The 24,349-nt window shown below is 36.6% G+C and overlaps 1 protein-coding gene across 3 annotated transcripts in view; it reads right to left on the reverse strand.

Moving 5' to 3' along the window:
• The window catches only part of LOC101853025 (centrosomal protein of 128 kDa), an 86,299-nt gene extending 63,072 nt beyond the window's left edge, over positions 1–23,227 (reverse strand). The window contains exons 1-20 of one of the 3 annotated variants that reach the window (XM_005106284.3): positions 23,131–23,227; positions 22,006–22,138; positions 16,356–16,442; positions 15,675–15,755; positions 14,881–15,059; positions 14,380–14,446; positions 12,085–12,288; positions 11,365–11,557; positions 10,387–10,541; positions 9,602–9,867; positions 8,981–9,155; positions 7,916–8,035; positions 7,288–7,419; positions 6,247–6,321; positions 5,858–6,004; positions 5,452–5,538; positions 4,883–4,980; positions 4,272–4,338; positions 2,970–3,005; positions 396–424 (exon numbers count right to left, since the gene is read on the reverse strand). In XM_005106284.3, coding sequence (XP_005106341.1) covers positions 396–424; positions 2,970–3,005; positions 4,272–4,338; positions 4,883–4,980; positions 5,452–5,538; positions 5,858–6,004; positions 6,247–6,321; positions 7,288–7,419; positions 7,916–8,035; positions 8,981–9,155; positions 9,602–9,867; positions 10,387–10,541; positions 11,365–11,557; positions 12,085–12,288; positions 14,380–14,446; positions 14,881–15,059; positions 15,675–15,755; positions 16,356–16,442; positions 22,006–22,119 — 2,312 coding nt within the window. In that variant the 5' untranslated portion in view covers positions 22,120–22,138; positions 23,131–23,227. Of the gene's footprint in view, positions 1–395; positions 425–2,969; positions 3,006–4,271; positions 4,339–4,882; positions 4,981–5,451; positions 5,539–5,857; positions 6,005–6,246; positions 6,322–7,287; positions 7,420–7,915; positions 8,036–8,980; positions 9,156–9,601; positions 9,868–10,386; positions 10,542–11,364; positions 11,558–12,084; positions 12,289–14,379; positions 14,447–14,880; positions 15,060–15,674; positions 15,756–16,355; positions 16,443–22,005; positions 22,139–22,663; positions 22,987–23,130 lie in introns of those variants that run through there. The other 2 variants (XM_005106283.3, XM_005106285.3) reach the window with 2 other exon arrangements.
• Positions 23,228–24,349: the final 1,122 nt, after the last annotated feature.

Genomic DNA, 24,349 nt, shown 5'->3' on the forward strand with positions numbered 1-24,349 from the left:
CACTCCCTCCAAAACCGTACCTAATTTACATGTGATAGCATGTGAGAATGTGTACAGCTGTAGAAAAATAATCCTTTAAAAAAATACAAGGAAAATAAAGCTCAACCATTATGTACTAAATCTGAGTTGGATTGGACATACTACTCTCATGAAATCAGGCAGCTGTATAACAAAGAAAGTGTTGGATTGTAATCCACAGGGGAAAAGATCAAGGGGAAAATCACGTGGAACCTGGAGAAGAATCACAGTGATTGATGTACGTACAGAAAAGTGGAAAGACATGAAATAACATCAAGAGGCTAGCCTAGGATAGAGAAAGGTGGAAAATGTTTGTTCGAGGCTTAAACCCTGTTGCAGGTTGAGAAAGGTAATGATGACAATTATTATGTACCAACCTGTTTAAGTCATCCTCAGCCAGCTGACTCTGAAAAGAGATTTGTAAAAGATTATATATTTTATGAGACTAGATTAGATACAACACATGTAGACGTAAATAGGATACAGTTCAATATATGTTTTATAGATCAACAGATGTAAAAAAATAATTAAAACATATTAAATAGATCTGTGAGTGAAGGAAATATGTATAATGCATAGACACAAAGGACATTATATAGCATGAAAATATTGTGCCAACTCATCAGACTGAATATATGGTAATCTACATTTTTCATTTTGCTGTATGAGACATTTTGAAAGGTATGTCACACACATTTATTAATCTTTTGGAGGCTCAAGTTAAATGAACATGTCTGTTTGTACAGCGCGGGAGAAAGCCTTTGTACCTCTACAGAGATGTACTTCAATTGCAAACGAGAATTGTGCTCCAGATCATCATCATTATGACGAGCAAAAAGTTTAAGAGGGGAAAAAGGAAAATAAATTACCATTCCTGAAAGGAATACTATTTCAAACTGACTCTAGCAAACAAGTGATTTCTTAATTAAACAAGTGCAAAGCTGACAGAAAAAATTCATGCAACTGAAACTGGCACTTTCAGTGAGTGAGAGTGAGAGTGAGATTACAGAAGCAGTGAGGGGTCAGAAAGCTGACAAAGCTGAACAGTTAACTATGAAGAACAAAGAAGCCTACTCTGAACAGAGAAGCTCCATTTGCATTCAGCAGCAGAGAAAGATAAGACAAGATACATCTTTATTGTCCAGATTCTGGCACATCGGTTTGGTGTTTTAAAAGAGAGGGAGATGGAGAGGGAGAGAGAGGGAGAGAGAGGGAGAAAAAGAGAGAGAGACGGAGAAAGAGAGAGAAAGAGAAAGAAAGAGAAGGAGAAAGAGAGAGAAAGAGAGAGAAAGAGAAAGAGAGAGAGAGGGAGGGAGGGAGGGAGACTTGAGCAATACATAACTATGTCTATTCTCTAAATGGCTACTACTAACATACTTGTTTGTGGCACGGACCATCATTTTTACATAGTGGAAGCTTTTTAAGTAGCACTTGAGGTTCACTTAAAGGGTTTTCATATTTAAATATTAGGTCATAAAAGTCACAATTTGAGGGGTTAAAAGTACATTGAATTAAGTTGGTGGGGGGGAGATGGGATGGGAGGGGAGGGCGGAATTCTCACAAAAGTTAATGCATCAGTTTTCACAAAATTAGCCCTGTTACGCCATCTGAAATCACTCAAAAAATGAGATAATAGCACACAAACGAACACTGACAATGGCCAAAATTTCAAAATCTTTGTTTTCCTATCAGATTTCATTGTAAATAATTGTATAGATATCCATAGGAAATACACATTTCTTTTAGCTGCGAGAAATATAGCAGACAATGAGACGTTTTGCGCAGTGTCTATGAATGACCTGAGGTACAAATTTACCGAAACAACAGTACAAAAAGAAACAATTTCTAAGCTACTGCTGATGCTACAGATCTCTCTCTCTCTCTCTCTCTCTTTCTCTCTCTCTCTCTCTCTCTGTCACTTTCATGCTAACTGTGCAGAGGAAAGACTGAAAATTTTAGCATTTTACAGGTCCATTTAAATTTGAAAATAAAACCCCAAAGTTTAAATAGACTTTTTTAATGGACGTAGAAGAATGGTTAATTGAAAAATTCTACACTTTTTTTGTAAAAGGAAGCAAAATGTAAGGAATTACAAGGGAGAAAAATTCAAAGACACTTTCAAACTTAGCAATGGGTTCAACAATTAAGTTCAACAATTAAACTCATTTCATTGTTATTTCACATTAATGGGTTGTTTTTTTCTTTAAAAAATAACTGTGTCGATAAAGCAGAAAAATAACGGGCTAATGAAGCTCATTAAGTCACAAAGCACAGCACTGTAACCATTGTAAGTCTAAAGCAGTTTAAATAAAAAGCAAGACTGCACAACCCACATGCAACTAAAAATTTCATCCTCTAAGTAAAATGTGTATAAAGCAGGACATGCTAAATAGCTTCCCCCAACTGAACATATTCTTACATCAGCGCTAACACCATGTAAATTTACTGCAATAAAGCGCTGCACAAAAGACAAGCAAATTTGTAATGAGGGGTACTGATCTCTTCACATCTCTTCCTTCCTCACCCCAATCAACAATCCAGAGCCAATATTCTGCTATCAAAGTCCTTGTCCTGTATTTCCTAGCTGACTTACATGATCTATGATTGATCCTCTTGAATACTTTGTTTCTTTCAGTAAGGTTGCTAAGCATTGTTTAGTTTTCATGTAGGCTATATATTTATATGAAACTTTTCTTCTTGTATTGTAAGCAGAGCCACTTCAACTTAGAGTTCAATTTTAAAAGCAATTCTGCTCGTTCAAAAATTCAATTATCATCCTCCACTTACAGTCCTTTGACTTTTTCTATCTAATTCATTTTATTGTTCATCTGTATAAATTTAACAAACCCTGTAGAAAAGTAAAAGGAACTTTTCTCTTATTGACCTTATAATACATAACAAATCCAGCTCTAAATGGAACACAAAAGTAAAGGTAGGATGAAGATATTTACAGATAAAAATGCTACTGAAGCTGCTGATATTGGCCTCTGAAATATGAAAAATTAGAAAAGTCAAAGTTTTATTTCAATATAAAAATGGTGATCAAGACTAAGGGAATCTTTAAAGAAAGCATACAGGAGTGGATAAAAAACAGGCATTGTACAAAACAAAAGCTGCTCTTCCAACAGAAACAGATAAATCAGTCAACAAATATGTGACAAGGAGGCAATAGAAATAGTTATTTAGAAAGGAGCTAAATTAAAAGAGAAATTTCCTTTTTCAAAGCAAAGATTTTCTTCTTTTTTATTACACTAAAATTATAGCTTGAGTATTTTACGCTATCAGTAAATGTCACCAAGGAAGGGAACAGTGTCATTTAATACAAATGTGTTTCATCTTAGACAACAAAATAAAAGACAAAACAAAAAGAAATCAGAAAAACAAAACTATGCTACAGTAAAAACCAAAGTGCAGAGAGACCAAAGAAGGCACACATCTATTCTACAAATCAGGGTTAAAGGAAAATTCCCCCTCTTTTCTGCTAACGTTGCACCTAAATCAGTTATTTCACTTTCCAGCTTGTTTCACAGCAAAAGTTTAACTATCCTTTTTAAAATATTTAATAAAGCAAAAGGAAACACCACCATACATGTTCCATTCTGACATTAAGAGACTCAACAGAATGGAAAATAGAAAAGATGACTGGAAATATTCCTATTCCAACTTTCAAGAAGGCGTCGGTAAAGAGACAGAGATCGTGATAAAGAGAAGGAGGCATTGTTGTTACTGATCTAGCAAAGGACAGGCAGGGGAAGATAAGAAAACTCACAATGTCCTACCAGAATGAAAAGTTACATATTATATCTCAGCATATGCTGAAGTTTATTTATTTTTTTAGCATTGCAATGAGAATAAAATAAATATGAAAAAGAAATATGAAAGTCAAGTGTTCCCACACATTAAATTCTACACACATCACTACTATTGTTAGTCCTTGACAAAGTAATTGACTGACCAGTCAAAAATGAAAAACAGCAAAACATTCAAAAGCTGACAAACTCCAACCACAATTAAAGGGTCACATATTCATTCAAGACCACAGACAACATACATCCATAAGCATGCATACATAATTTCAAGGCACAAAAGGCCAATGTATATTTCCATTCCCAAAAAAAATTTTTAACCAAAAAAGATAAGTAGTAATGCTATTAAACACAGACCTAAATGTTAATAAACACCTTGCTAGAGTAACACAGTTAAATCAGAGAGCTACAAAACCAACTCAGTAAGAATCAAACAATAAAACAAACCTGGGTTTCAAATTCGTGTCGCACCAGTTCAATCTTACGCCTCATGCTTGTATTTTCTTCTTCACTCCTGAAGAGATAGTAAAATTTAAAGTCACATACGTAACTTTGAAGTTAATAAAATCCATTACTCCCTCCCATAGTGAACCATCTGATAAAAGATGTAGGGGTGGAAGTCAGAGGATGCTCTAGTGTGAATGCAGACAGTTCACTTATAATTGTGCACAGTCATATACAATTATTCTTCGACACTCTTATTGCCATCTTAACAAAAGCAATGGAATAAAAGAGCAAAGTGACAAACTATACATCACAGCAGTCATTGCAATGGACGTTAATTCTTAATTGGTCTTTATCATTTTCTGAGAAAACATCAATAGTTAGCAGAAATATTAACTATACCCTAAAATAAGCAAACAACCATATGAAATCCATAAATAGTGATACAGCTATACTAAATACTTCTCTATCAAGTACTTCAAAAACAATGTTAAAAAACTCATTCAATTATTACACAATTTCACCAAGAAGTAATTACCTACTTCTCTTATCTGTAAGCTCAATTTATCACTAAAAATAGAGAAGCAGCAAACAGATCAAATTATAAAACTCACATTCTGAATCGTTTTTCTAAAATGTCCATTTCTTCCTTCAGCCTGTCTGCATTACGTCCAAGTATCTTTGAATTTGATTTCTCTTCAGAAAGTTCCAACTGAAAAACAATGTTTTAATAAAACAGTTAAAATTTTATTTAAGTACATGAAGTGCGTATGCAGCTATCATTCACGTAGACAATTGTTAACTGAAAGCATTGCATAGTTTATTACTCTATATGTCTCTCAACCCAATTGTAGCCCATGTGAAAAGCCGAACCTATGAAACAGATTTTAAGTTATGAAACATAAAGTAAACAATCCACCACTCACTTGACCCATATACTGAAAATGAATATAGAATATCCAGATAATTATTGATAGAGATATCCACAAACAACAAAGTCATCTTCTTTTTTTCTTTCATTGGTTACTACCAAAACAGACAATAAACAAGGGAAAATAGAATCCCTTGACAGAGTGCAGGTTCTTGACATGACATGGAAACACAAACAGCTGCTAACAATTATGGTAACAAAAACAATTATTTTTTTTTAACCCACAAAACCTAGTCAAAACAGCCAACTGACCTTCAAAGCTTGTATGGTGGCGTCATTCTCTGCGCTGTGGGCCCGGAACTTTCTGTTCACTTCCTGCATAGTGTGAGCTTCACGTACCTGAGAAAAATTAGTGCATCAAACTTGATTAAATTGTCACATTACTTAATGCGATGTGTGATGACAATTGGTTATGGAGGAAGTAGGAGGGGTGGGGAATGATAGAATTGTTTCATATCCATCCACATTCTCGTTTCAATGAGAAAAGAAAGATGTAATCTTATAAACCCATTCCACACTTTTGTTCAGAGAACAATACTAAATAATAACTTAGTCCAGCATTAAATTTTGTTCCGTATTTTCTTTTTAAAATTCTGGTACTTATCTATCATTTTTTACTGTATTACATCCAAATACAACAACTGTGTTCTGTTCTCACCTTTGCCTCATTGAGCTCCCGTTTCAGAGTCTCGTAGTCTTTGCTCAGGCCATTCCTCTCCTGGCACAGCTGCTTTTTGTACAGATCCACCTCCTCCCGCGCCGCACGCTCTTTGTGTTGCAACTCCACTACAGCCTGGTTCAGGTCCTGTTGCAATAGAACATTACAGAGAGATTGAAGGAACAAAAGAGTTAAAGAAAATTTTAGAAAGAACACTGATTTGCAAAAATGTTCCATGAACAACATTTCCTTCTCATCCACTTATCTCTACATGCAATCCTAAAATAAATTTTGAATTTAAGAACAAAAATAATCTTTTTTTTTTAAAGAATGATTCCAACAAAAAATTCTCTTTCATTGAAATAATAATTAACATTCTGTATACTTACATGATTTTTGGCAGAAGTTTCGGCAAGTTGAGTTGCAACGCCAGCTTTCACAGTGCTCAGCTCTTTCAACTCATCCTGCATGGACAGAAGCATTAAGCAAACAATTATACACCGAAAATTCAAACGGTCAGTAGATTGGAACTTTTTCAACCAATACTTGTCCCGTGATGACTGCCAAACTAACTGTCCAGTGCAAGAAACAGGCTTACACAGCCACACTACTTGACTATTCAGCCACATCCAAATAAACAAAGTTGAATATAATTCAGACAATCAAAGAGACAAGAACTCGGAATCAATATCTATCACCCGTAGGATGGGGTACCAAGCCTGACAAACATCTCAAAACAATATAAGGCCAGACACAATTCATTAAGATTGCTAATTATGAACCTAAGGTAAAGTCAGTCCAGTAAGGTTTCTCTTCTTTACTGTTATAAAATGTAGGTGTTTTTTATGCCCCCATCAAAACAATTTAGGAGGCAGGCTTCCGACCCTGTCTATTAGAGCCAACACAAGCTGAGAGGGATTCAACATCCAAGCAGAAAGATAGAGAAACTCAATAAAAATTTTCTCCCCACTCGAGAATCGAACTCTGGTCTCTTGCATGCAACAGCAAAGTGTATAACTGCTACATCCCAGACGTCACTGTTTCTCTTCTTTTCATAAAAGTAATCAAGTATATTTGGAAAACAACAAAATCAGAATTCAACTTTGAATAAAGAGCAGCTCATCGACACAACAACAGATATAGTAAGGAGAAGCATACTGACACAATAACGTTCATTTAGTGCACGAGAAAAAAATACAACACTCAAACAAAAACAACACAGTAACAGAAAAGAAGTAGGACCTACTAGTGGCGGCCTCCAACTATCCAGACAAACAGTCACTATGAGTTGGGAACAGCAATATCAAAAGAAACAACAGAAAGCAAAAAAATAGGACCTACCAATGGCACCGTACGACCAACCACAACAAACAGGACTGACAAAAATAAATTTTTTTTAAAACAAGCACATAAAACACCCAACACAGTACCTGCAATGATCGTGATTGGTTTTGTGCCAGAAGGTGAGCAGCTTCGATGGCCGACAGTTTGTTCTCAACACGATGCTTGTCCTCTGACACAGACGCAAGCCTCGACCTCAGCGAGTGAATCTCTGCCTCCATCTATAATGTAGTACATATCACAGAATTAGCCTACTTCATAAGAAGTTTATACAATTTCTAATAAAATTGAAAAGTGAAATCAAATTATAACACATACAGGGGCTCTTGAAAAATAAAGACACTTTCAAAAATCTTATTACAATAAACCCCACTGATAGCAAACACATGGGTTTTTTTGCTCACTCTCGCCTTATCTCATGTAGTTTCATTTCCATTGCTTAATCAAACTGAGCTTACAGTTTTAAGTTCTGCTGGCCCTGAGAAGTTCAAGGATGCAGATTTTCAAAACAGAAACATTCAAAATTTAGACAAATGAGTTAAAAAATATATATATTAGCACCCACCAAAATATGCAAAATGCAATTCCTTCTACAAATTTCTCAGTAGAAATCAGTAACAATCCTCAAACTCATTGAGAGCTTAAGTCAATGAAAAGTACCAATGAGGTAAATAAGCTGATTAAAAGAAAATTAAATGTACAGAAAACGTTAGTAACCTTTTCAGCTATTGTGCGAGTGTCCCGGTAGTCCTTGTCCAGGTCCATCCTGACAGACTTTAGCTCATTTACTTCGATGTCCTTCAGTCGAATTTGTTCATCCTGGGCAGCTCGAACAGCCTGTGGCACATAATGTTGAAAGTGTGGTATGGGTGGTTACTGCTTCAAAGGGGGAACCTTTAACTAGACTTCAAGCACTTTTAGGTTTGAGCAGAGAGGCTGGACAATAATGTAAATTCTTCAAACAACATTCAGACACTTGAAACATTATAGCCCACCCAAAACTTCAATAAGATATCAACTGTTTGTATTTGCTCACAATCAGTATGAAATGGTAGCCTGAAATTTCGAAAAGACAAGTAATTTTTCTTTTTAAAAATGTAAAAAAGTACATGAAGAAAGTTATAGAACGATTAAACTAGAAATATAACACTCTTCATTTATTTTACTGGCAGCTTATTTTAGTATCAAAAGAGGTAGCAAATATAATGAAATAAATAACTGAGCTGTTGGCTCAAAGTCAAAAGATTTCGTCCCCAATAATATGGCAAGGGATCGTGTTGATTGTAGGCCCATAAACCACTTACTAAGCAATGTCTGATATTAACAAAAAAATATTCAATGAAAGTAGAAACAATATTCAACTCTGTAATATCAACAAAGTAAACTTGAACTATCAGCAAAGTAAATTCTTTAATGTCTTGAAAGAATACATCATACTGTTAGCAAAGTACATTCTATAATGGCAAACAAGTGTATTCCATAATGTTGATGAAGTACACTCCCTGTTAGTAACAAAATACAGTCGACCATCCATAGTCAAGGGGAAAAGTGGTCATCTTAGACAGGTGGTCCTCATAGATAATGTCATTAAGCTCCCTTCCTGCAGGTTTTGTGTTGAAATATAAAGACACACTTCACAGTAGAAGAAGCTGTTACCCTCTGCAGGTGGAACACATACATGAACACAAGGGAGAAGTGGGGAGAGATCATTTAAATAGTGGTTGTCTTGAACTGGTAGTCATTAAAGCAGGTTCAACTCTATTTCCAATAATATTGACTAACCAGGGCATCGGCAAGTTCTCTCTTGAGAGTCTCAATCTGCATCTGGCTGTAGTTCCCGTGTTGCTTCTGACCTTCCATCTCCTTCACCAGCTGTTCATTGCGAGCCATCATTTGACCGGTGCCGTGCTTCTGGCGGTCAAGATCACGCTCCAATGACTTCACTTTAGCTTTCCATCTGGATTGAATATAAACACATCACAATGTCATGCATGTCCCATTTGTTCTCCAATTAGATCCTAGTAAATGCTACATTTTTGCTTATTAGTAATCAATTTTTTGGTATCATCTCCTCTAGACTGATATAACGATCTTTCGAATTAATGTCATACCCGGCTAATAAGATTGGCAGAAAATGTCCTACATATTAGTATCTCAGTCTACACTTAAAATTTGACATATAAGAATTCAGGATTAAAATATGTATCACATTTTCCATTTTAATTCTGCATTTTGTTTCAATACTCATTTGGTACTCTCATAGAGGAAACATGCGGAGAGAGAGAACATTTAGAGCAGAAATAGTGCTGCTACACTTGGCCTAATGGTTACCAGACAAAATTTCTACATTGTAGTTGGAGGTCTGTCAACAATTTTACGATAAAAATGATGTGTATAACTCACTGTCGCACAGTCTCCTGGGCTCGACATTTGAAATCATCTTTCTTCTTCTCACTGTCTTGCAAGGCCAGCTGTGTGTTACGAAGTTCGTGTGTTGTTTTCTCGAGCTCACGTGTCACTCCCTGCAACTTCTGCTGGACGTCATCCAACTGGACAGACAGCAGCTTGCGCTGACGGTCAGAATCTTCAAATTTATCGGAGATTTCCTTCAGCTGGGTGATCACTTTAGCGCTCTGTCGATCTCTGTTATCAAGATCTTTTGCCAGTGTCTGACCAAAAATGAAGAAAAATTAATTAATTCATATATTCAAGCAACAGTAATTCAAACACAAGATGAAAAGCACTGCTGAAGAAAAAGAGACGGAATGGAGGGACTTACTTCTCTGCTCCCTTCCTGCAGGTTTTGTGTTGAAATATAAAGACACACTTCACAGTAGAAGAAGCTGTTACCCTCTGCAGGTGGAACACATACATGAACACAACTTTAAAGGCAAGCAATTTTAATGGAAGACTATATGTTGAGAATCAGAGAAAACATTGATACAGGCAACACTGACAAAGAGCACCCAAATTTTACTTTTATATGAACATGATGTCTAAAAGATTGTGTATTATATTAATAGGCTCCTTCGTGAATAAGTTGGGAATACAATGAAAAGATTTATCTGATTCAATACATCACAAAAACCAAATAAAAACCCGTTTCCTTGCTCTTTAATTATCTCTCATTCTACCTACGCCTGTATCTGGCTTTCACCTTAAACAACACAGCTGACAGCAAGACTCACCTCAATATGGTCGGAGAGCTGCGCTCTTTGTCGTTCACTCTTCTCCAGACGGCGTCGTAACTCCTCCAGCTCCGAGACAGCGCCCACCGAGCGAGCCAGGTGATTCTTCATCTCGTGCAGCTCTCTCTCCATGCTGTGGGCCCGGTCCTCTTCAGCTGCTCATTATAAAATACAATACGTATCATAATGTATGTAGTAAGAGTAGGTTTAAGCGTTATAGTGGGTTTCAACACAATTTAAGGTTGTGACTTTTTACAGGACCTCAGAGTGACAATTAGATGAAGGACATGAGCCTAAGAGCTTCAGCATCAACTCTTTAAACCCCATCGGATTCAGGGAACGTCTGACGGTAATAACCCTGCTCCCCATCAGAAGCTGGGAGCGTCAGATACTAGTGACCACATTTCCGTTTTATTTAGACCTAATTTTTGCTTGCTTTTCGGAACTAGTCCCGAACCAAGTCTTTTAGTAATGGCTAAGCTTTTGTTTCCACCATTTAGAAGTTGGAGGCAAACTTTTGGGGTTATAATGAGACGTAGTGCACCAGGTTTATGTGACTGTAGAAAAAACTCAGGGAAACGGTGGACAGCAACAACTACAAAAGGGAGGACCCCCAAAATGATGTAGACATTTGATTGGAGGGAATTGTAGCACAAAAAAGAGACACTCTAGATATTTCAAAACTACTAAAATTTGAAAAGAATGGTCAGCTCCAAACAGAGCACATGACGTCCTATACAAGATGTAATGTGAGGATATCATGCCACAGGTGCCAACTGGCGATGGAAAAAATCCTCAGCTTTAAATTTACAACTCATAGCACAGTCTAATACGACATCTTGTATCAAGACTGTTTTTATATAAAGTGCTTTATGACATGCGCACAGAGACTTAAAAAATAAAAATAAATGCATGTGCAAGAATATATTACAAGATACAATGCAAAAACTAGACCTAAGTGCAAAGATATCCGTATACCTGCACGCTTCCTGCGCTGTTCCTTGACCTCTGACTCTACACGTGACTCATCAAGGTCAATCCTTATCCTGTGCCTGTCCTGCTCAGCACGGGACAGCTGTGCTCTCAGCTGCTCCACTTGGTTCTGCAATGCTATTCGGCTGCCTTCAGTTTGGTCTAGTCGCCTCCGAACCGTATCAAGATCACTCTCCACCTAAACGAGAAACAGAAGAAGTATTTACACACACTACATAAACAACGACTGCACATAATATCAGAGCTCTACATGAATGTACTTTCCATGGGATAATGTATAAAAATCATAGAAACCATAACAAATTTGTCAGGGATGCATGTGAAAAGAGTTTAATCGTATCAACGTCTGCTTGATCATACTGTCAGGATTTTATTGTATTAATTTTTTTTTTTTAAGCCAACAGAAGCATTCCAATGACATGTACCACCAAAGACACCACACATTTAAGGAACAGTTATTTTTTACTTCAAAGGATCCAAATGTACATCTACATACAAACAAATCTCATTCTTTAAAAAGATTGTTAAAACATTCTAGAGTACAAAGATTATTTCACACATATTTAAAGTCTAAACTTTTATGTCATAATCTTTGACTGCTCCTCTGCCAAATCCATCAATGTCCTCATAACTCATTTAAAAACTTAAGCTTGAAGATCACTTAGCTGAAAACAGATCCCAGGAGGAGGGAACAGACTTTCTCACCTTGTGCCTGAGTGACTCTGACTGCAAATATTGACTTCGGAGCTTGTCATCAACATTGGCTTGACTACTTGAGGACTGGATGGCATTGCGAAGGTCAGAGGACAGGGAGTAAAGTTCATCCATTCTGTCTCTGTCCAGGTGATGCTTCTCAGACTTGATTTCTGTCTGAATGGCCTGGAGTCGTCGCTCAACGCGGTCTGAAAGCTGATAGAAGCAAAATAATCAGATTTAAGGCAAGACAAGAAAAAACAAGACAAGAAAAGACAAAAGACAAGATATAAGTTAAGATAAGACAAGACAAGACAAGATAAGATATAATAAATCATTTTTGTCCAGATGATGACACATTGGTTTGGTGCCTCACCATAGACATACACATATGCACACACACACACACACACACACACACACACACACACACACACACACACACACACACACACACACACACACACACATAAACGCACACACACACACGCACACACACACATACACACTACATGCATGCTTTCGTGTGTACATAATTTGATTAGAAACACAACAATATGAGCATCTTAACGCACCCAGCTGTTTCATGATCAAGGGCAAAACCTTTATTTTTTTTTTCAAAACTTATTTTTTCTTAGTCCCTAACTTCTACTTCTAGTGACTATAATTCTTGAACCAAAGCAGCTGGACTGATACTGTTTTCCACTCGCTTGGTAAGCTTGAACAGACCTCAAATTTGGTCCCCATTCCATCACATTGTCAAAATGCAATGTGTGAGTCATTTTGTCATGCTACTACACATTTGGTTTAACGATTATATGACTTTATGCAGTTGCGAGTGCCGTAAAACACTTGTGAAAAAAAAAAAATATTTAGTTTCTCTACAAAAGGAAAATTAATTAAAGAAGCATCCAAAATCAAAGTCATACTCTCTCTCCTGCATGAATGAAAACTATTTCAACTCTGTGTTTTTTATATGTCCTACAATTGGTGAAAGAATGTATGCCTTTTATTTCAACAGGTGAAACCACAAGCCTTTTGCAAAACAGGTGATGGGAAATAACAACCTTCAACAGCGATTTTATGATAGGAGTAATACACAAGAGAGAGAGAGAGAGGAGAGAGAGAGAGAGAGAGAGAGAGAGAGAGAGAGAGAGAGAGAGAGAGAGAGAGAGAGAGAGAGACAGAGACAGACAGACAGACAGACAGACAGACAGACAGACAGACAGACAGACAGAGACAGACAGACAGACAGACAGACAGACAGACAGACAGACAGACAGACAGACAGACAGACAGACAGACAGACAGACAGAGACAGAGACAGAGACAGACAGACAGACAGACAGACAGACAGACAGACAGACAGACAGACAAGGCAGGCAGGCAGGCATGCAGGCAGGCAGGTAGGCAAACAGACAGACAGAAGATGGGTTATCTAAGCGCATAAAGCTAAAGTCATGGGGGAAAAAAAGTGATGCTACATGCAACTTTAACCTGATCTTCACAGCTGATGTTAGAACAGACTTAATCCAAGGGCTCATAACAAGACTGCCACTTTTGGAAATTGGTATCTACAAAAGGAAGCAAACTTGCTCCATCACCAAACAATCATGAAACAGAGTTTTATGAGTTGTCAGTAGTCATAGAAAACGGTGGAAAATAAAAAAGAAGAGACATTGCAGACAATAAAAAAGACCAATTTTATAATGCACATAGGAATCTTCTATTGCAGAAACAATGATCCACTAAGTTCCACGGCAGGCCAGTCGAATAATTCAGCTGCTGAAGTTATTGATTGAGAGATGCATTCAACCCAAAAGCCATAAAGTGACAGTTGTAGGACCTCTTCAGTTTTTGCGTAGGTCCTTAATGATTCAGAAAACCACACAATGCTTTTGTAAACTCTATCAACTAACAATAACTGACAACCATAACTCTCCAAATAAAAACTCATGACTGATCATTTCTGATCAAGTTATACAATTTACTCCTTTGCTAAAACAGCTTTAAAATAAAATAAATCTCATTGTAACAGTATTCAAGTCTAGAAATACACTGGTGTCTTAATTTCACATCTTATACTAAATTTGCTAGGCTTCATTGCATTGACAGTAATTTTATACTCCAAGGCATCAGCTGTCACACATAAAAGTGTTTTTGAAAGCAGAACATCATTTATAGAAAGACGACTGAGTAAGTTTATCATTTTGTGCTAATGCAGAAAACAGGCAGGGAAAACCATAGACTTCACCTCTAAACTTACAACACGACAAAATATTTTCAGATAGCAGTAAGTTTACTTACCGGGTCTGAACTGGACTTCAAATTTTCCCCGATTTGCCTGAGTGATCGTCTTGTTTCTGTTTCGTGTCTGAAAAAAAGGAGCGAAACGAGTTACCAGTTGCCGCAGATGCAATTCCCAGTAACTCTTGTTTACAAGCAATATGTTTTTATTTCTATGAAAGAAACTCAAACAGAACAGTATTCACTACTAATGATCCTCACAACAGAGTTCAAATAGTATAGTTATCAACTTAACATTGGTGTGGGTGTCTGTAAAAGTAATTGCACTTTGAAATGTTCAGTAGGATACTGAAATGTCTTCTAGCAATCAAACTGGTGAGACGGACCAAATATTATTTATAAAACAAGGGGGGAGGTGGTGAAGCTACAGGGAGAGAGAGAGAGAGAGAGAGAGAGAGAGAGAGAGAGAGAGAGAGAGAGAGAGACAGAGAGAGACAGACAGACAGACAGACAGACAGACAGACAGACAGACAGACAGACAGACAGAATTCCCGCAATCACCTGTCTCTTCGGTCCATTTCCTTATTGAAACTCTCCTCTAGCTTGATCTGCTCCGAGGAAATATCTCTCACTGTCTGATGGATACCATGCAGCTCTTTGTTCATATCATCTGCGAAGCGCACAGCAGAACGCTTCCGACGACGACCTCTAGGTGACGACCCATAATTTTCTGAATCACTCTGGAGGAGAACATGATACAGATCTTAGAAATGTGTAGCATTGTATTGGAATAAGGCCCATATAAACACTGTAACGTTATTAAAGAGACGGTTTAAACATCCATATCCGTTACAACTTTGTCAAATGGATGGCAAGCTTTAACTGCCCAAACAATCGTAATTCAAGAATACCCCATTAGGGATTCAAATTGCATCACAGTCCAGCACAATATCAACTGAGGAAACATAATGTTTATTTTCATTCTAAATTTCCAGTCAACTTTCATAATCTTGCTTTGTTTAACATTTTTCGTAATTTTTTTTTCTTCCGAAATCACCTCCCAAAATAACTTCATTAAAAAGAAATATTCTAATGAAAATTTAGCCATCAGTAACGATAAGATTCTCAACTCTTTTTAAGTTTTGTATAAAATTCTGGCCATATATAACACTTTCAATTTTGATGTCAAAATAACTTCCTTTTCTTAAAGGGCAATCAACCAAAGACATACAAACATTGAGCTCAGTTTTTTAAAGAAAAAAAAGTTGTAAAACAAAAGTTTGGCAAAAATAGGCTAAAAATATAAAAGAATACAATAAACCAGAGTGAAAACAGAAAAGAATTTGTTAACATACCCCATAATCCCTGTCTATGGCATGTCCTCTGGCACGTTCATCTCTAATGTCTTCATGTGTCCTGTCCAGCTCACCTCGGATCTGTCGCAACATCGATAGTAAAATGCATTCACAATATGTGACATTATTGATAATAAAACATATTTAAATTTAACTTGTAACATTGTATTATATTGTATTTTATAGATTTAATGTTCCTTTCAATACTGTAAGCTTATTTAAGAGGCAGGACCTGAAGTTAATGGATAAGACTGCACTAAATGAGTTGAGAGCCTTAAAAACTCCACAAAATAACTTCGTTTCAAAACATAAGTCGGAAATCCAAATCAGGGCCACCCACTCCAAAATCCAACATGATATAATACGAGCCAATGGTGCACCCCCTTGTTACATTAAAAAATGACAGGTTTTTAAAACTTAAACTTACAAGGAAAACACACCCAAAAAAAATGTATAATATAGTTATCCAAATTTTCTTGCTGTGCATTAAAGATAACAAAGATTTTCCTTTTTTCATCTGCAGGATACACCTTTTCTCTTTCCAACATTAACTCTTATAAGCAATTGTAATTATCTCATTTATTTTTTTTCATTAAATAAAGCAGCTTCAAACCTTAGCAAAACTTTCAAACAAAAACAACAAATACAGCTATCAATGAATGAAAGACACAAACAATATACCCTGTCAATGGAAGACTTCTGTTCTGATCCTACTGCTGAGTAGTCATCTAGCATACGATCCAAGGATCTCAAGTTCCTTGTGGTGTCCTGCCAAAAGTGAAGTAAAAAAAATAATAATACCGGAACCGTTCAAATACTCTCACTTAGAAGAAACCAGACACCAAGAAACTTACCAAGCTGGTGTAAAACTCTAAGAAAACAGAATTAAAGGACTGCAAATTTGTGAGAACTTTCGTGTCGAGAAATAATCATTCTAAACACTGCTGGAAATTATATTATAAAAGGATAATAAAAATAGAAAAGTGTGCAAAACGAGTTCATTTATTATCCTTTAAAACCCACTCACTAATGCTGCCAGAACGAAGGAGAAACTTCAACTGATATCAGAACCGTACATGATCATATCTAAATGCTGTCAGCCTGAAAAGTATAGTGTTAAAAAATATAAATAGGAACATAAAAGAAGTGTATGTTTCCCTCATTTACCTTGACTTGCCTGACAAAATTGTCATGAGCAAGTCTTTTATCCTGTGATCGCAGTTCTTTTCATGCTGATTCCTTTCATTTTTTACCCCAACCTTTTCCTCAACATATCAAGCGTGTGCTTACAAAGAGATCGGTGATCCGTGTCCTTCCTCCCATAAAGAAAACCAAATAATCAATACTAGGGTCGGTATCACATGTTTACTTTCTGCCCCATTAGCTTCTACTTGTCTGTCCCAATGACAAAATAGCTATCAATCAAATCAAATAAAGACATATTACTGTGCTGCAAACATTCTCCTAAGATTTGACATTGACTTGCAAATCAAGGAGTACATTCATAATCAGGCATTACTTTCTTTGTCATTCATAACTTCTTTAAAAAATCTAGATCATGCAGTTAATTATTTCACTGCAAAATTTGCCAACAAAAAATTTCTGAGCACTTTTTTTCATTCCATTAATGTTCTGTACTGTAGTTCAAAAGAACAATTATTTAGACTTATTTTAAGCTAATAGATGGCAAAAGTTCTGTGAGTTACAGGATTCTAAAGCAGAAATTCTGCTAAAATTTTCTTTAAATGTAGTAAAAACAGCATATATATGTGCTCGCTGAACAAAGCATAAAGTTGTTTTCAAAACAATTTTTCTTCATTGTACATATAAAGTTGAGAAAAAAAGGAGAAAAATATTTAACTCATAAACTTTTCAATAAGGGCTTTACTCTTATATTAAATGCCTGGAAATTTTCAATACCAGAATGCTTGTTCTTCCTAAAGGAACAAAAAGGACAGTCTTCTTACAACACACTTTGAATTTACTTGAAATTAAACTTGACTTTTTTGTGGAAAAAAGATCCCTGTCTAGCCAAATGAGCTTTCATTTACTTGACACCTTTTGTGTCTATGTTAGCAATTGTTGAAATGACAAAACATGTTCTGAATTTGGCAAAACATCTCTGAAATGTAATTCCCAGAAACTAAGTGGGCTTGTTGAAAATACGGAACCAAGAAGAAGCAGTAAAAAGGCAGCAGAAAGAGTCAGGAGCACAGAGGAGGGGGCAAAGGGGGGGTGGGGAGAAAGTGGAGATGAAAGTAGACGATATTCAGAGCAGGAAAGGAGTTGAAAGGAGAAAATTTTAGAGAAGAAACTTTTACGTCGCTGTCAGGTTTCAAACCCGGGACCTATTGAATGAGAGGCAAACACCTCTAGACCACAAGAGCCCCCTCTCAAGAGTTTATGCCAAACAAAGGTTCCCTGGCTACCATCATAACAGACATTTCCCACATCATGTCACATGACTTGAGGATGTGGTCATTCTTCTCTCAGGCTGAATATAATACTTCTTAAAATGCTGATCATTATTCAACACAAACAGATGGTCTTCAACTTTGAATAAGAAATAACTTCAAATTTCCTCAGGCAGTCATGCCTGCTCACTTCAAACTGTCAATAACTAGTGTGAGTTTCCCTTTCTTAATTTGCACGTGGCTTGATCTTTTTCCTGCTTATCCAAATTGATAAGATGCAAGTTCTTACCATACCAAAGATAAGGGGTAGAAAACCTAAGAAAAAAAACTATTCAAGCTCAATTTCATGAATTGAAAAGCAACCTAAGTAGCTTAGCGAAAAAAAGAAAGCTTAGAGTAGCTCTTGCCTGAGTCCCTTTCCACCAACAATTCATCCTATAGGAGATTTAATGTTAAAATCGGAGATGCCCCTCTTTGACAAATGGAACATAGTTAAACCCATATGTGTGACATTGTAGTCAAATCAGGTACTTATCGTGAAAATAATGAAATCGAAGAAACAGACATTTTTCTGCCCTTTAGGCAATTTTTATAGAATTTTTCGTTTTGGGCTGAACACATTTTATGTCCATTACAAAAAAATATTCTAGAATTGATTTTTCTGAAAAAAGTTGGTCAAAGGCACAAACAATGTAAATTTGCAGTTTCCAAAGTCACTGCAGCTTTGTAAGTCATTAAACTTTGACAGCAATATCCTCGCTAGTTTTACCTCTGACACCAGGTGACCCCTAGCTCCTTCAATAGCAAAAATCTTGACTTCTTTTCAAGAAACATGAGTGTTTTCATTTTTTTTTCAAATGCAAGACAAATTAACAAGCTATAAGATTATACCAATAACTCAATATGCTAAAAAATTGACAATCGTCCGATTCCATCGCAGCCAGTTGTAACACATATTTAGAACGAGAATAGCATAATATTCTACCACCAATTGAGATGCTTGACCCTTTTTTAAGCCAAGACGAAAAAATATGAAGGACTTTTACATTATCTGCTTAATTATAATCCCCCTGAGCATCTTAGGTATCCTTAAAAGCATTAAAAGAATCTGCTGAAAGCTACATTCCCATCACTACTTGGATATCTACATAGATTTCACAACAACTAGAGAATATCATACACATATGGTTTCAAAACGTGAGGGCTTCCATTATCACAAGCTGATATAAAGTACATAATAAAACCTGTGGAGGGGGCTCACGTGGCCTAGAGGTAAAGGTGTTGGCCTCTCATTCAAAAGTCCCCGGTTCGAATCCAGGAAGTGACCGAAAAATGTTCTTCTCTAAAATGGTCTCCTTTCACCTCCTTTTCTGATCTCTAGCAATGTTCTGTCGTCTGCTTTCGTCTCCAGTTTCTGCCCCCACCCCCTCACCTCCTTTTCCCCTCCTCTGGGCTCCTGACTCTGCAGCCTTTCTATTGCTACTCCTTGGCTCCTTCTTACTGTTGTCTTTCAGCCATACCCCCTGATCTTCTGGTAGGAAAGATCTACACTTAGCCTTCTCGGACAAGGGCAAAAAATCTCGGAGGACTCGTGTGCAAGTTGCGCACGTTAAAGATCCCTTGGTGGTCTAAAATCAATAAGAGTAGGCTTCGGCCGCCACCGGGGCAAAATATTTTTTAAAATCCTACCAACTGAGAAAAATTAATGTGTCCCGAGCACTCATATGACCTAATGCAGTTGTAAGCGCCGTAAAACACTTACCCCCCAAAAAAGAAAACACAAAACAAAACCTGTGGCAAGACCACATTTGGCACGGTTGCTAGCAATATAGGTTGAGAGTCTTCATTATTTTTTAAAAATCAATCTTTGAACACATTTAACAATAGTAGGGTATGTCTGTCTCCTCTTAAATGGGAAGCCCTTGACAGCTATTTATCACCTTGTTATAGACTATAGTCGCTTTGATAGCACACAAGATAGAAAGCACATTGAAATGTTGCATCGTATTGCTTTTTGTCCTGATAGACAAAGAGACCTCATTTAGACTATGAGAAAATCTTCAGCTTACAAACTAAAGTCTGCAGCAACCCTGAAAGGATTATTTTTCTTGTAATAAAAATTCCACTTTCAGCACAACTCTTTTGAGGAAAGAGGGACCATTTTTACGTTGATCACAAACTCTTGACAGTGAAAACAATCCAAACGAAAGAAGATAAAGCTTTTATGAGCTTTCTACTCTGTAGTCATGACACGCCTAAAATAGATATGCATGTAAGTCATTACACCAATTACTCGAGACTTTTATTCCAATACATTTTGGCACTGCTTCCCATACTTCAATTGAAACTCAATAAGCTCAAACAACCCTGGACTTTGAATGGTTGAGCGGCTAAAATTAAACAAAACGAACATTATCAATCATTTTTTCATATGGCAGAAGCCAAGTTGAAGTAGTCCATGTCACTGATGCTGCATTGTTGCATCCGTCAGAGTCTGTCAAAAAGCCCTTGAGTATATTTTTTATTATGGAAGCATTCTCAGTATACCAAAACCACCAACATCTAGCCAGATGGAACTGACATGAAGTTGTGAAAGGCACTTATCAACCACAGCCTGATCATCATGAAAAGAAATTCAAGAGGTCAATTTTTAATTTAAAACTCCAAGAAAAAGTTTGCTGCTACAGCGTAGAAATCTAGAAAAAGATAACAATTAAACATCCTGAGACTGAATTACACACTAACGACACCTTGTGATAAACATTTTAAAAATTTTCATATATAACCCACGCTAAACAAGATTTATATTAAGGACATATAACTGTATCATAATATAACGTAGACAGAAGAGAAGGCCAAAAAAGATGTAAAAAAAAGAAGTGGGTGGAGGTCTGAGCCAGGGGAGGCATGAAAAGTGCCACCATGTGGAAAGCAACTACGTTGGATGTTTTAAACACTTTTGTGTGACTGATCTTGAAAATAAAGAAACATGTAAAAGATGTGCATTGTGTGATACAAATATAGCCCATCATCGATACTCAAGATCACACCAGCCTTTATCCGATTTTTCCCCAATATCCTACCCTCACCCAAACTAAAGATATAGTACATAACAAGATGGTCCACTTAGCCAAAAAAGTGTCAGCGGAAGTCCGCTCATTGCTTCATATGGCACTGCAGTCTTTGTTTTGAAGTTCTCTTTTGTTTCTCCAGAAGAAGAATAGGAATAGCACCCCCTTGCGTACACAGATCGACTGCTGTTCATTAGCAGTTTGGTTTTGTTCAGTGTGGAGTTTTAGGCTTTAAACTTTTTTTTTATGACCGCTCGCCTCTCATTCTTCAATCAAATTAAACGAAGAAAAGGTTTTTTGTCAGCATAACCATTTTAAAAAAGCGTTCTTCCGCAATTTGAATTCTAATTGATTCAAAAACTTGTTAGTTTCACTTTGACTTTTTTCCCACAAATAGGGTAACTTTGTTTGCAAAGTCCGCGCATTTGCGAAGAGGGCGCCACCGAATTTCGAGGACACTACACTTTTTTAATTGGCTCAAAAAGCTAGAGGAGTGAACCATCTTGTTATGTAGGCCTACGATTCTATTATTGCCCAAACCTATTACACTGTCAAAGTGATTTCATTTTCGGTTAACACTTAATTTGCAGTCTCTTGGCGCAATAATGTGCCGGTGAACATTTTCCATTCTGGTCACCTGGCGCAGTTCTGTGCCAGGCCCGAGAAGTCCGTAGCAGTCGCTCTCCTGGCTGGGTGGCCAGGGGATATTTTGTACTGCTGACTGTGTGACTTAAGTGTGAAGTACTGGTGCAAACCATAAATTTAAAAAGATAGCTTCATTTATTAAAAGACGATTACAAAAATATCACCATCATATTAGAATCAGTTTCGAAAATATATTCTTACTTGTAAATTGGAAGTAAGGCGGTAGACTCTGTCATCATTGGTCTGAGCATGGTGTCTTTGACGGGGTGGAGGTTGATAATAGTCATCACTTTCACTTGAAATATAGCGAGCCATTGTGAGGATACTTGTATAACTGGAAACAAAACAAGAAGTGAAAAGTATCAGTATCATGATCATTACTGATCAACTACAATTAACATAAATAGATCAACATTTATCATTAATTATAATCTAAATCCTTTTCTTTCAGGCTCAAGCTTCCATACAAATTTGATTTATATTTCATGTATTCCTTGGTTGACACCTCTGATGAAAATTCATTTCATAAAACTAGATCTAGAATCTAGATCTACAGCAGAGCCTTGTACTACATAGATCTACTGGAATACATAAATAGGTCCTGAAGATTGATTTTAACTGAACAACTGATCTATATAACAAAAATAAAGATTGAAAACAAGTTAACACACCAACCAATTCGTGCCATGTTTACATCATGAAAGTTGGCAGTAAAAGACTGTCAGCATAGCCAACCAGCAGAGCACAGCCATTCTTTATCAGTTTCTCTGCCTTAAACAGTCACGATCCTCTTTTCCGATAGGCCCTACCTTCAATAACAGAATCTGAGATAAGCCCATCATTACTTGAAATCGTTTACCTTGAAATCACGTTTCAGATCATCCTGCAGCCATTATACATACAGCGCCGCCATGACTTTTACAAGTCTTCCTTAGATTCCACACGAGCTAAATCTTTTCAACCTCAACGCTCTACAGAAAATCAATAATCCACAGGTAACACTTGATCGAGCAATAGTATTGCAGAGGGGGGAACAAGGCAAGTCTTGGCATGAAAGTGTGAGAAGACCCAAGGGCGGCTACTTGATCTTTTGCGTAGCTTGTATTCATGTTTTAACTTACTGAATTTACATGAAAAAACTAAAAGATTAGCAGCATTATGTCAAAATCAATATCTGGCTTTAACATGATGACTAAAAGGGCTGATAATTGCCAAGATTTGTTCCATTTTTTCAGTGAATTGGTTTTGTTTATCTTGACGACGGTCGTGACCTGAATCAACCGCGGAAATTCAAAATGGTTTGCCCCACAGAAAAAGGCTATTTACCGATTTGTCGGCTCGTAGAATACTCAGAGTGTTGTAGTTTGGTCCTGTACAACATTTAGAAGGACAATATCTATCTTCAAATGCTGCAAGAGATGTTATATTTTATTCCAATCCCTTTAGCTCTCTGTACTTTGCCAGATTTGTCCTTTCTTTTCCCATCTCGGTGCCATTCTTCATAACGTATGCCAGTTTGGACTAAGTTAGCTTTTTTTCAGTTGATTGATGACCGACTGCACTGGCTTGTGCGAAAGATGAGTTTTGCTCAATTTTGTATGAGACATGCGTGTGTAATAGTGTTATGTAATTAATTGCCGAAAAACCTATGATTTCTTTCATATATTTTGATGCAATTTATAACATATTACACAGAAAAATATCCCCTCGTTTGCTAAGGATCAATCCTTTAATCTATTCTAGCTTCATTTCAGCTATTCTTCTCTACTGTCAGAAGTTTTGTTTGCTTCTTTGTTGGTTTGTTTGTTTGTTTTTTGTTATTGTTGTAATTGTTTTGGGGGGATGATCCTCTTTAATAATAGCATATCATAGCAAAATAGCTTAGGGCCTACAGCGTATATGTTTAGTAGGCCTAAATACTTTCGTCTTGATCATCCATGAAGTATCAGTTTCATGATCATTACTGCTGTTGGCGTATTATATTGTACAATGAACATATTCCAGCTATTCTTCTCTACAAAAGCTTTTGTTTGCTTCTTCGTTAGTTAGTTTGTTTCATTGTTTGCTTGTTTGTTTGTGTGTTTGTTGTTGTTGTTCCCTGTTGTTGGGGGGGGGGGGTTCATCCTTAAAATTTAATAATATAGCCTAACATAACATAATAGCAGAGGGCCAGGAACAGCGACCATGCTTAATTAGTAGGCCTAAATACCTCGTCTTGATCATCCATGTATCAGTGGGTATAGGACCTTATTGGACTTAAAACTCAATGTTTTTACTTTTTTTTGTTTTTGGAGAGGGGTGCAGGATGGAGTTTGGGTTGTTTAGTTGGGTTGTTTTTTTTTAGCTGCAGGTTAAGTTACTATTGTGAATAAAACTATAATCTAGACACTCAATAGGCCAGGGACTGCGCAAGCAATACTAAAACAAATGCTGTGTCTATTGATTGAAGGCAGTTATCTCGAATTGACTTTTAAATGTTGTTTTTGAACCTTTGCGTAGATATGATACATCGACAATCTGTGTTACAGTCTAATAATAATAATAA

This window comes from Aplysia californica, unplaced genomic scaffold (assembly GCF_000002075.1).
Source record: "Aplysia californica isolate F4 #8 unplaced genomic scaffold, AplCal3.0 scaffold00524, whole genome shotgun sequence".
Classification (NCBI taxonomy): domain Eukaryota; kingdom Metazoa; phylum Mollusca; class Gastropoda; order Aplysiida; family Aplysiidae; genus Aplysia; species Aplysia californica.